The 13,431-nt window shown below is 42.0% G+C and overlaps 1 protein-coding gene across 1 annotated transcript in view; it reads right to left on the reverse strand.

The window, feature by feature from the left end:
• The window catches only part of OXCT1 (3-oxoacid CoA-transferase 1), a 138,914-nt gene that overhangs the window by 112,155 nt on the left and 13,328 nt on the right, over positions 1-13,431 (reverse strand). Inside the window, exons 4-5 of the mRNA XM_058718573.1 lie at positions 5,958-6,093; positions 2,011-2,160 (exon numbers count right to left, since the gene is read on the reverse strand). Of these exons, the coding sequence (XP_058574556.1) occupies positions 2,011-2,160; positions 5,958-6,093 (286 nt within the window). The remainder of the gene's footprint in view (positions 1-2,010; positions 2,161-5,957; positions 6,094-13,431) is intronic.

Genomic DNA, 13,431 nt, shown 5'->3' on the forward strand with positions numbered 1-13,431 from the left:
CTAAACAACTTCCACTCCCACCTAGATGGATACAACAGTCTCTTAAGCTCTCTCACTGCTTCTGCTCTTGTACCCCTACCAGAAAACTACCCAGCAGCCACAGTGATGCTTCCAAAATGGAACTTGGACTACATTACTCTCCCACTTTGGAACCTCTCATTGCACTCAGTAAAACCCAAACTCACACGATCTGGTTGCAGCCTCGTTTCAGCCTCCCATCCTACCACTCTCTGCCTCTTTTATGCAGTTCCGGTCTCACTGTCCTGCTGTTCCACAAACTGGGCTATCCTGCCTCAGGACCTTGTCCTCTCTCCTCCTTCTGACCAGAGCACAACCCTATAATCCTCACCCGACTCATTCTCTTGTTTTATTTCTGTATCTACCAACTGTCACTTCCTCAGAGAGGTTTCCCTGGACCCAATCTGGAACACAACCTCCCTGGCCACTGACCATTCTCTCTGCCCTTACACTACGGGATTTTTCTTCACAGCACTTTCGTCACTGACATTACGTGTTTGTTAATTCATTCCTTGTCAGTTCTTCCACTAGAGGGGGCCTGGGTCTAGATCATCGCCTTTTCTACCATACTTAGGCTAGTGCCAGGCAAAGAGTAGGACCTTAATAAATGTCACTGAACTAAGGTAAGGCATTTACTCACCTCCTCTTTCTACCACAAGTAGGGGAAGTAAAGAGCTAACAAGAATCATTTCAAGAAATTATTTGTCACATTCCTAGGTAATTGAGACAGAAGTACAAAACTATTAGGTTTGTGCACCTGACTCCAGGCCCAGGCATTCAGGACAGACTCTAGTCTATCCTATGTTTTCCTAAGGCGAGTTAATGCTGTAACTTCTGGCAAACTCTCAAAGTATTACCCCAATTTTTCTGAGCATCATTATCTACATCACTAAGATCCATTTTAATAATTAGACTCCTGTCTTACTTTGTCAAAAACTTTTTAAACCTAATTAGGTAGTAAAGAAGCAAGATAGAATATAAAAAAAAAAATGTTAATCAAAGCTTTGAGTCAATATAGGTCATTCTAAGCAGAAAGGCAAAGCTCCAGATGGAGGACACTGCTAGAGACAGTGAACAGCAAGGGGCATGTTCAATGACCTTTTATCTTCTCTCAAAATATGGAGGTGCAGAGCTAACATCCCTATAAGCAAAAAAAAAAAAAAAAAAAAATGTTTATAAAAATCACCATAAGTGATAAGAGGTCCCTTAATTTACTAAGTTGTCACTTCCTTAGAGCTAAGCTCAGCATTTCTGTAACCTGTGTTACTGCTTTTGAGCCATGTGGCCAGAGAGAAGCAAGAGGTACTGAAAATACAATAATGGAATACCGGTCTGTGTAATTTTTAAAACTGGCTCAAATCTAAGTATCTCAAATTTCTATATCTAGAGTTCCATTCTTTTCTAGTATGTGAGTGAAGCTACCTAGCGCACTCCATCCTACCCAGCACTGTAAATATAACTGAAGTACTCCATCAGCTCCGTATGTCCACTATACAAAATGAAGGATAAAGGAGACGGTATAAATGTTCTATTATGTAATTACAACTGTCCCCTACTTTTCAATATTGCATGCAAACATACGATGTCTTTTTTTTTTTTTTTTAATTCCTTCATCCACATTCAGTAGGGGCTTGAGCATGAAAAGTTTGCTATGATATATATCACACATCTACTCTATCTTCCACATACGCATAGTCAGAAGTTATAAATGCTCTTACATTTGTTAAAACTTATCAGAAAACTAATCTTGGCTCACACATCTTATATAGATTACAGTTTCTTTTCTTCTCATTTATTCTAGTTTCTCTATGTGATTTTAATTACTAGAGGATGCTCAGTTTTAGCTAGAAATGTTACCTAGTGTATTCACATAAATGAAGGACAGTGTCTTCTCACACTGAAGTGATTGAATCCTTATCTACCCACTAAATCCAGTTGGAATCCTACACTGAAAGAGAGTCCCAGCGCTACCTGGACCAGAGTCCTTCTTACCTCTCTTGGCTTACTGGCAATGGCAATGCTGCCATCCTTGTTGTATTTGATCGGTGACCCTCCTTGTTGCACCAGGGTCCCGTACCCGGTGCTGGTGTAAAATGCAGGAACGCCAGCCCCACCTGCACGAATCCGCTCCGCAAGCGTGCCCTACAAGTGAGCAATCGGCACACCATAAAAAGTTCATTAAGCACACTTCTGTATGTGGATACAGAAACACGTACAGACATGGATCCTCTCTCTAGAAGTTTATCATTCTAAATCGGACCGAGCATTGTATATTGCTGTATTTCACGAACACTGTATGCTATATTAATTTAAAACAAGTACTGCACCTCTAGACAACAATCTCTCAATTCTTTTTTTTTTAACGTTTATTCATTTTTGAGAGACAGCGTGAGTGGGGGAGGGGCAGAGAGAGAGGGAGACAAAATCCGCAGCAGGCTCCAGGCTCTGAGCTGTCAGCACAAAGCCTGACGCGGAGCTTGAACTCACGGATGGCGAGATCATGACCTGAGCCCAAGTCGGACACTCAACCGACTGAGCCACCCAGGTGCCCCAACAATCTCTCAATTCTTAACCCACATTCAAATGTAACTGCTTGTTGGTATAATCAGGATCTCAGCTTTCTGGCGCCCACTGCTCTCCTGACATCATAATCTGCATCAGTCTATCTGTAAAATCAATTTTTAAGCCTGAAGTATATAATTTATATTTATTGAAAAACATGTATTTAAATGTTGTGTTTTACTGTGTGCCATATGTAGGTATAGCCTGAATCTTATCATTGATAACAATGCCATTATTATATAATAATATGTTCACTTTGTTTTATTCCAAAACATTCTTATAAGCATTTCATCTAACACATTATCTAATGAAGAAAAAATCCGAAGTTAAGCAAAGATTATACAACATATAGATAATTTGTTGGTTTTTCTGTTTGTTTGTTTATTTATTTTTGAGAGAGAGAGGGAGACAGCAAGCAGGGGAGGGGCAGAGAGAGAGGAAAACGGAGGATTTGAAATGAGTTCTGTGCTGACAACACAGAGACCAATGTGGGGCTCGAAATCACGAACTATGAGATCATGACCTGAGCCCAAGTCGGACACTTAACTGACTGAGCCACCCACATGCCCTAGTAATTTGGTTTTTAAAAGCTAAGAGTACTTTAAATTCTATCTCCGGGTAGAAACAGCTGTATGCAAAGTTTCTTGTACCCTCTTTTGATCATCTTTATCACATTCCTAGGTACCAGAGATTTAAACCTGATTTCCCTAGCTCCCTCCTTCCCCCAACTACTTTTCCACCCAATTTTCCCCACAGGGGAACAACTCTGGCCCTGAATATTTCCTGATACCCTCCCTAACACTGAAACCTATTGTTATGGTCTAGCTACATCATATTCATGCTAGATAACTGACTGGCCATTCAGTAGTAAGAATTGATTTAGGTATTAATGACAATATGTTAATACAGAAAACAAATTTCTACTTTATCTGTGAAAACAATTTCTACTTTAGCTGGGGCCTTCAAATACTAAACTCAAAGCAGGCACTAAAAGTTGGGACTTCAGACACTGAGTCATCGAAGTAGGTGGGATAATCTGGGGAAGGCAGGATTTGAGGCATAACTGAAAATCTTCCAGATAACGGTTTCTCTATTCCATTTAATGGACAGAGATAACTCCATTTTGTTTTAAGTTAATAACATTCACAAAATTAAACCATCAAAACAACCATAATAACAGCCCCTACCATAAAATATTTTTTATGTCCACCCTTCTTGAATACCTTTATTCCTTCTCTCTGTCCATCTGGGCAAGAGCCTAAAAGTGGACAATTTCTACATACAGGCTCTCTGCAGGTACCACCAGCCCCCTGCATCCAAACCCCGAAGGGAGTCCTCACCCCTACCACTTTATCAACGCTTGTCTGGCTCACAGGCTGCAAAACAAGGTGCCAGAGCCGATGTCTGTGTACCTGGCACAAAGTGGGCAGAGAGACACCGACCTCTTTCAGCTTAAAGAATATAAAAGAAATACTAAGGAACACCCATGTACATGCCCTCTGACAAAATAAGGGGTAATGCAAAAGATAGAAGAAGTAACTGAAATTATTTTCAAGGGCTCCAAAACCCAGAGGAAAAGGGATCTCAACCTACAACGTGAAGAGGAAAAGTATATGCTATCGACTGAATTGTGTCCACCGCAAATGCGTATGTTGAAGCCCTAACCCCCATGTGACTGTATCTGGAGACACGGCCTTTATGGAGGTCATTAAGGTTAAATGAAGTCATAAGGATAGGGCCCTGATCCAACAGTATTAGTGTCTTTATAATAAGAGAGCCCAGAGTCCTCATTTGCAAGTGTGCGTCCTCTGTCTCTCCCCGCCCTCCTCCCCTCTACCAAGAATCACATCAGCCTGTACCTTGATCTTGTACTTCCCACCTGCCAGAACAATGAGAAATCACTTTCTATTGCGTGAGCCACCTAGTTTGTTACAGCAGTGCAAGCAGACTAAGACAGGATACCTTTTGTTATTTTCATTTTAAAGGAAAACCAGATAAACGCCAGGCACAGTGGGAGGCTGTGACAAACACCGCTCCCAACAACACTGCAGAGTGACAGAGCATGACCCGCGTAATGTTGTATAGCCTCAGGTACAAGACGGTTCTCCCCTGCATTGCTGTCTCTAGACAAGCATATACTAAGAGTTAATTATTGATTTTTTTAATTCTGCTAGATCACATCATTACCAATGTAGTGAAGTTAGCAGTAATAATGATTCTGTTGACAAAAATAAAGCAGAGTGGTGGGTTCAATTTCAGAGATGAAGGCAGATGATGTCAAATTAGAAGACAAGTGCCTAGGGGCACCTGGGTGGCTCAGTCGGTTAAGTGTCCAACTTTGGCTCAGGTCATGATGTTGAGGTTTGTGGGTTTGGGCCCCACATTGAGCTCTGTGCTGATGCTGCAGAGCCTGCTTGGGATTCTCTCTCTCTCCCTCTATCTGCCCCTCCCCAACCCACGCTTTGTCTCTCAAAATAAATAAACTTAGGGGCGCCTGGGTGGCGCAGTCGGTTAAGTGTCCGACTTCAGCCAGGTCACGATCTCACGGTCCGTGAGTTCGAGCCCCGCGTCGGGCTCTGGGCTGATGGCTCGGAGCCTGGAGCCTGTTTCCGATTCTGCGTCTCCCTCTCTCTCTCTGCCCCTCCCCCGTTCATGCTCTGTCTCTCTCTGTCCCAAAAATAAATAAAAAACGTTGGAAAAAAAAAAACTTTAAAAATAAATAATAAATAAACAAACTTAAAAAAAAAGATGACAAACACATATGTAACCTGTAGAGCCCTGTTTTACCCAAATGACTTCAAAAAGTTTCCTCTATGACAAACTCTCCAAGCAGTTAAGACGTAGCATAAGAAGGGAGTGGAGACTTGCCAGATTAACTGCAGTAACTGGCTTGTTTGGTAATTGACATCAATTCCCTGGAGACCCAGGCCCTGATTCCAGCACTTATTCTGGGACACACCCAGTTCTACCCTCCATGGGCTCCACTTTCCTGATGTCTCAGCAAGAACATATTCCTCACAGATTTCTCATTCTATGATTCACAGGAACGGACTCTCAGGACAATCCCCCAGCATCTCGGCAAGTCCTACTGCAGGCTTCCGGCACAATGTATATCATAGGGCTGAACTTAAAAATTTATCCTGGAGCCTAGATATTTTTACTAGAAATACCTCCCTTTTTTTTTTTTCCCCCGTGCACAGCAACAGAAAATAATAGTCTAGACATCAACAGGTGTGACCTACAAACAAACTTCCTTGGTCTGGCAAAACTGAATCCTCTCTGCCTTACCTCTCTTGCAAAGGAAAATTCCCAAAGGGGAAAAGGTAAATTTTAAAATAAGTTACTGCTGTGTAAGAGAAGCAGAGAAATCTTCTTACCTGAGGTGTCAGCTCTACTTCTAATTCACCACTCAAGTACTGTCGTTCAAATTCTGCATTTTCTCCAACGTACGAAGACACCATGCGTTTTATCTGCTTGGATCGGAGTAAAAGGCCCAAGCCAAAGTTGTCAACCCTAGAAGAAAAATGCAAGCAGCTTGCAATCAAAGGAATATCAGAGAGAACACTAATATCCCAGACTTCACAAACATGAAATGTTACTAAGTTAAAGGATTCCCTCCTGCCGGGCATTTCACGCATATTCTCTCAGTCCCCCACCACCCAAAGAACCTTGCAAGGTAGCTATTCTTTTCTTATTTTACAGCTGAGGAAACGAAAGCTCTAAGCCTTTAAGTGATTTCTGACAAGATCTTGGGTGACACAGCCAGTATCCAAAGCCACACCAATCCTACAAGTCTACCCTGCACCTTTCATTCTTCCCACTGCTGCAAAGTGATGCCAGGGTGGAAGACAAGCAGAGATGAGTTGCATCTTGCCTCACACTTTGAAGGCAAATGTAAAAGAAAAGCAATGCCACGCTCCTGATCTGCACTAGCTCCAAATGGAGAAATTCATTCTGTCCTAAAAAGCGAGCAAGGCATTCTCATATTTTTTTTTTAATTTTTTTTTAACGTTTATTTATTTTTGAGACAGAGAGAGACAGAGCATGAACGGGGGAGGGTCACAGAGAGAAGGAGACACAGAATCTGAAACAGGCTCCAGGCTCTGAGCTGTCAGCACTGAGCCCGATGCGGGGCTCGAACCCACGGACCGTGAGACCATGACCTGAGCTGAAGTCGGACGCTTAACCGACTGAGCCACCCAGGCGCCCCAAGGCATTCTCATATTTAAAAGAAAGAAGAACAGCATACTCTTGAAATTTGGACCCAAATTATAAAGAACCATGAACATTTTCCCTATACCACAGATATTTAGGTCAAGAAGATTTAAACACTTAAACATTTTTAACAGCAGTAACAAAAAAATCAGGAAATTAATCACAAACCAGTGAAAAGATTATAGGCAGCAAGAATAATGTTGTTATCCGTTAACTAGTAAGTTTTATATAATATGGTTTAATATTTCTATTAAGGTTAGAGTTCAGGGGTGTCTGGGTGGCTCCGTGGCTTAAGCGTCTGACTTTGGCTCAGGTCATGATTTCACAGTTCGCAAGTTGGAGCCCTGCACTGGGCTCTCTGCTGTCAGCACAGACCCCGCTTCAGATCCTCTGTTCCCCTCTCTCTCTGCCCCTCCCCTGCTCATTCTCTCTCTCTCAAAACAAATACATAAACTAAAAAAAAAATATTTCTAAGGTTGGAGTTCGATTTATTCTCTTTTAAATTTTATTTAAGACTTTATCTTTTTTAGCGCAGTATTAGGTTTATAACTACACTGAGAGGAAGGTACAGAGATTTCCCAAATACCCTTGACCCCACACATGCATAGCCTACCCTATTATGAACATCACTTACCAGAGTGGTACATTTAGTTACCACATATGAGCCTATAACTGACACTGGAGTACAATTTCTTCTTAGAAATGGTGCGTATAGTATTGGCTTTTTCATTAAGTGAAGGTCTCTAAGTTTATGCCTTTCTTATTTATGTCTATTCTTTTTCAAAGCAAAATACACCTAGAATTTCAAGCAAAGTCAATGTGACAAGACAGATTAATACCCGAATGAATACTTTCCTGTTTTTAGTCACCTTATCCCTCTCTTTAAGTGTTTCAAAACTGCTCTAACCACTAGATAAACATTTCTAAGATAATGAAGAATGCTTAAACTTAAGCTATAAAACTATCTTTATAAGAACTATGGTAAAAACCACAATGAGAACCACTGTAAACATGAAAGAATGGCTAAATTTAAAAAAAGGAAATACCAAGTGTTGGAAAGAATGTGAAACACCCAGAACTCTCACATATGAGGAGGGGAATGTAAACTGATCCAACCACTTTTTTTTTTTTTAAGTTGATTTATTTATTTTGAGAGAGAGAAAGAGAAAGATATTGCAGGCAGGAAAGGGGCAGAGAGAGGGAGAGACAGAATCCCAAGCAGGCTCCATGCTGTCAGTACAGAGCCTGACATAGGGCTTGACCTCACAAACCGTGAGATCATGACCTGAACAGAGATCAAGTGTCGGGCACTTAACCAACTGAGCCACTCAGGCGTCCCCCAACCACTTTTGAAAAATTATTAGCAGTTTCTATTAATGTTGAACATAGGGATATGCTATGTCAGCAATTCCCCTCCTGGGTCTATATCCAACAGCAATGCACACTTACGTTCATCAAACAACAAAAACAGTAGTACTGTTCCCTGATGGCCAAAAAACTGGAGCCTCCTCAATATTACCCAACAGTAGAACAGACAAACTGTGGTATCGCCACATGTTGGAATGCCACAGAGCAAGGAGAATGAATCATCTACAACCCCTGGCAACAATGGATGACTCTCACAGATAGACAAAATGTCAAGCAAAAGAACCACAAAAGAGTACTTACTGCATTATTCCTTCTATATGAAGTTCAAAGTCAGACAAAACTAATGTTATAAGATCAGAAGTACGATAACGGTTAAGTTCAGTGGTGGGAAAGGAAGTGACTAGAAGAAGCATGAGGAGGGCTTTCTGGTATACTGGTCATGTTCCATGTAAAGAAGCTGGGGGTTGGTTACATGGGTCTGCAGCCTATAAAAATTTTTCAAACTTTACACCTGTGATATAAGCACTTTTCTACGTTACTCTGTATTATGCTACAATAAAGCCACTTTAAAGAACGAATATCGTGATAAAGCCAGAGTTCCTCCCAGAAACAGAAGACTTCATTCACGATCTCTCCCTCCTAATCCCCTTAGTGCTCCAATGGCCTCTCCCCTATGGAGCGTGGGTCTTCTACGTGGCTCACTCATCCAACAGTCATTTACCAAGTTGTTCCTGCACCCCAGGGCTATGTGGGTCCTGGGCCAGGGGAAACTCTAAGATATCAAGAAATAAACAAGTAACCCTATGATTACAATAAAGGGAGAGATATGCTAAGGGAGGTCTACATCAAGTGTGATGAGAACACTGAAGGTCACCCAACAGAGAGGAGTAAGAGGTCAGAATAAGCTTACAGAAAGTGACGCTGGAACAGACTTGAGGAAAAACGTCTTTGAGAGAGGAGTAGAGGTGTGGAAGCGATGAGCCAAAGAGGCAGATGGGCAGCTTTGCAAAGGTGCACAGTGGTGTGACCGGCTGCATGCTGAACGTGACCGCAGTATGGATCGAAAGCGGAAGTGAGCAAGAGAGGTGCATGGCAGGCCAGCTTGTGACCTGTCACATGAGTCACACCAAGGAATTAGGATTGCATCCTGAAGGAGATGGGAGACCTTGTGAATAATTTTCAGTGGAAAATGACAGGGTATACAATCAGAGAGGTTCAGTGATTTAAAAAAACAAAAAACAAACAAACAAAAAAAGGCAGGGAGATCAGTTAAAAGGCTTGAAATAATCCAAACAAGCAAAGACGGGGTTCTGAACTAAGGTAGCAACAACAGAAGTGGAGAAAAAGAGACAAATCAAGGGATAATTAGGGTAAAATCACTCACAGACTTGGTGTAGGTACAGACCCACCCCAGAATTCTGACTCTGGCAATGGAACATAGTGGGAGAATGGACTGGTGTGAAATTAGTCTACTGATCCCTAGTGACATCCCCTTGTTTGACTAGGACAGGGATAAGTACGTATGGTTCCTTGGGTGACAAACCACTGACGTTTCTTCTAACAACCTCCTTTTCTCCCACCTCCACTTCACTCACCCATCCCCCCACTCCTCATGCTCACAAGTGCCCATCCTGCTCAGCTGACTCCTAATTCTCAGCATGTTGCATTTCCAAGCCTCTAACCTCCACCAGGCAGCCCGGACACACTGAATTCCTCAAAGTAGTCCAAGTAACCATTTGCTAAACGGGTTTACAGTTCTAGCCTCCAGTAATGAATCTGATAACATTTCCGATGCACCAGGAGCATAAAAGAATAGTTACGTGATTTATCCTCGCTTGATTCAAAAGAAAACTAAACCCTCAAAAAGTATTTTCAAGAGTGTACTTTTGAGATACAGAGCCAATCCCAAGACTAATAATGCGATTGGCACTAGGGGGCGCCAATCACCTCAGACTCCCTGTCTTGGAAAGGTAGTTCTTCCCCACACTCACACACAATGCATTCTCCCTGTTTGCCCCCTAATACCTAACCGGGCCTTCACTTCTTCAGGTTAATAATTCCATTCCCCTACATTCAGTTCCACCTGCAGCCTGCCCCATCCTAACAGATCTTCTGTACAAAAGTAATGACCTGTCACTTCTCTTTCATACTCTACATCAACTATATTGGAAAATCCTGACTCTACTTTCAAATCCCATCCAGAATCCAAGCATTTCCCACTTCCTCCTCCATGACCCGCACCATCTGCTGTCTCAATCCTGCAGCAACCTTCCCTGCTTCTACCCCCGCACCCTGTAATCCACTCACAAAATGGTGACCAGAAACATAACTATAAAAACAAAGTATGTCAGATCACATTACTGCTCCGTCTTAAATGCTGCAATGGCATTCATGTATTTATGTGAAAGCAGAGATCTCTAGAGTGGCCTGCAAGGCCTCGTAAGATGGGATGCCCTTTAGTCTCAGACCTCATTCCTCCCATTTCCTTCTTGCTCCCTTTTCTTCTGCTGACCTCCTCACTATCCCTCAAAACCCCAGGCATACTGCCCAAGGCCTTTGTGCTGGCCTTTTCCTGACTCACAAACTCCTCCCCAGGTAACACAAGGTTCCCCCCTCACTTCTTTCAAGTCTCTGGTCAACTGTCACCTCAATGAGTCCCTCCCTTGGTTTGTTTTTTTTTTTTTAATTTTTAAATGTTTATTTATTTTGAGAGAAAGAAAAGGGAGAGGGTGAGCGGGGAAGGAGCAGAGAAATGGGGAGAGAGAGAGAATCCCAAGCAGCCTCTGCATTATCAACACGGAGCCAGAAATGGGACTCAAACTCGGAGCCCAAACCAAGAGTCTGATGACATTTAACCAATTTAATCGGTTTAACCGACACAACCACCCAGGTGCTGCTGATTGCCTGATTTTATACTGAAAACTGCGGATCTGTTTTCACGCTCCCAGTCCCCCTTTCTTGCTCTTTTTCTTTTTTTTTTTCCACAGCACTATAGCCTTCTAACATACTGGAAAATTTGCTTGTTTGTTATGTTTCCTATTTATTGTCTGCCTCTCCCCATTGGCATGTAAGGTCCACAAATGCAGGAAACTTGGTGTCTCATTCACTGTTGTACTCCCAAGCACCTGAAAGCCAATGCAACACACAGAAGGTACTACATAAACACAGAATGTTCACTGAATAAATTTATTGCTTGATTTCACTTTCCCCCTCCTTACTAGCTCATCTCTAATAAAAATGAAAATCACCAAGTCCTTATGCTGGATTATTTTCTATATGCCTGTCCAGACCCATTCTCTGATCTCCTGCCTTCCCTGTGCCAGGATGGCTGACTCTAGACTGAATCAGGGGGCTAACCTGCCCTCTGGCTTCTGACCAGGTAAGAAGAGAAGGATATCGGGATTTATATTACCCCGACTCTCCCTGGCAAGCTGCAGCACATTGGATAGCCGTCTCCATAAAGCTTTCTCCCAGGTCCTGGCAGCCCCTTCCCCTCATTCTTCAGGCCTAAGGCTGGTGGTAACAGTTCTTCTGTTATTAACTCCAGGGAAATTCAATACTCATGTCGCTTTCCCTCAACCTTAACCTCTCCTTTAGAGAGAGTCCCTTTGGTAAACTCTCTTCAATTACCCAGTATCAGAGCACCATCGATATCCCCTGGAGCCCTCTCTAAATAAAGTTGTAACAATAAAATAATCCATGAAGGTGAATATAGTCCATTTGCTTTCTGTAGTTATAAATGCCCAAAATTTCCTTCCACTATATAGGTCCATATGATACACTAGAATGTACTTGCCCAATTCACTGACTTCGGAAATTTTTCTAGCCACCCTCTCATGGCTCTCTGTTTGGCTTTTTCAACCCATTACACGTTTGAACTTGGCTCTGTCTGGAGATGAATTCTCTGTATTTGTTGATCTTGGCTCTGGGAACTATGTATATTTGGCCTTTGCTTTCTTCCTGGATTAACAACCTGGCATGGCATCAAAGCATAAACTGAGCATAAAATGCTCAGCCCAGGCTACCCCTGACCAGGTATAGAGTTCGTGCACATACCTCGAAAAATACTGTTAGATAGCTTATAGTAAGAGTGTCTTCCTTCCACATACTTTCTAACTCCCCAATTCAGCAAACATACATCCCTTCTTCCTGTGTATCAGACACTGACAATATAAAAATGAAAAAGGCAAGACCTTTACAATATAAAGAGAAAAGAAATACACATGTTGTCTTTTGCAAACGAGAAATATACCATTCCTAGTAGAGAAACGTGTGTAATAAGGCACCTCGCAGCTCTCTGATATTAAAGGTCATTTTGATGGAATTTAAGAGATTACCTTGCTTGCCTTTAGAACCCAACATTTTTCTAGCACACCTAAGGAGAGAGAGATTTGACCTTCCTCCTATAGTACAACAAACTCGGGTTTCAAACATTTCAGTGGTTAAAAAAAAGTCTAAAACCAAGAATTCAGTAGATACATTCATGTGTTTCATGGAAGACATAAATGTTCCAAAAGTATTTTTCATTCTTTGAATCTAAAATTTCATTTTCTGGGGGCGCCTGGGTGGCTCAGTCGGTTAAGCATCCGACTTCGGCCCAGGTCACGATCTCATGGCCCGTGAGTTCGAGCCCCGCGTCGGGCTCTGTGCTGACCGCTCAGAGCCTGGAGCCTGTTTCGGATTCTGTGTCTCCCTCTCTCTCTCTGCTCCTCCCCCGTTCATGCTCTGTCTCTCTCTGTCTCAAAAAGAAATAAACATTTAAAAAAAAAAATTTCATTTTCTGAATTTTAATTTTCTGAAATCTCATTAATTGGAAATTCTTGCTAAAACAGAACTCTAATAAAAATGAATTTGCAACCATTTACCAAGCTGTATTTCTCTTCTTTGCTCTCATTTTAGGTATACTTAAATCTCAATTACAGTTTTTACTTTGATAGTATCAAGAATATCAAAAGAGAAGACAATGCTATATTTGGACAAAACGTTAGTTTATGACACAGTTAAATGGAACAAGTGAACATTCCCTTCGATGAGCTAAGCAGAGAAGTTCAAGTATACATCCCAGGAAGTGGTTAGCCCTTCCCAGACAAAACAATCAAATCTTAGAGGAATGCTTATAATCAGACAAGATGGCACATTCTCTCTCCATTGAGCCCTACAAAGCTGCAGCTGCCTCAACAAATAATAAAGTGGCCACTGTGAAGGAGCCACCTTTCTTTACTTTCTGGTTCAAAATCACTGGTGCAGAAACAGAAATTTTATTTAGAG

The sequence above is a fragment of the Neofelis nebulosa genome, chromosome 1 (assembly GCF_028018385.1).
Source record: "Neofelis nebulosa isolate mNeoNeb1 chromosome 1, mNeoNeb1.pri, whole genome shotgun sequence".
NCBI lineage: Eukaryota > Metazoa > Chordata > Mammalia > Carnivora > Felidae > Neofelis > Neofelis nebulosa.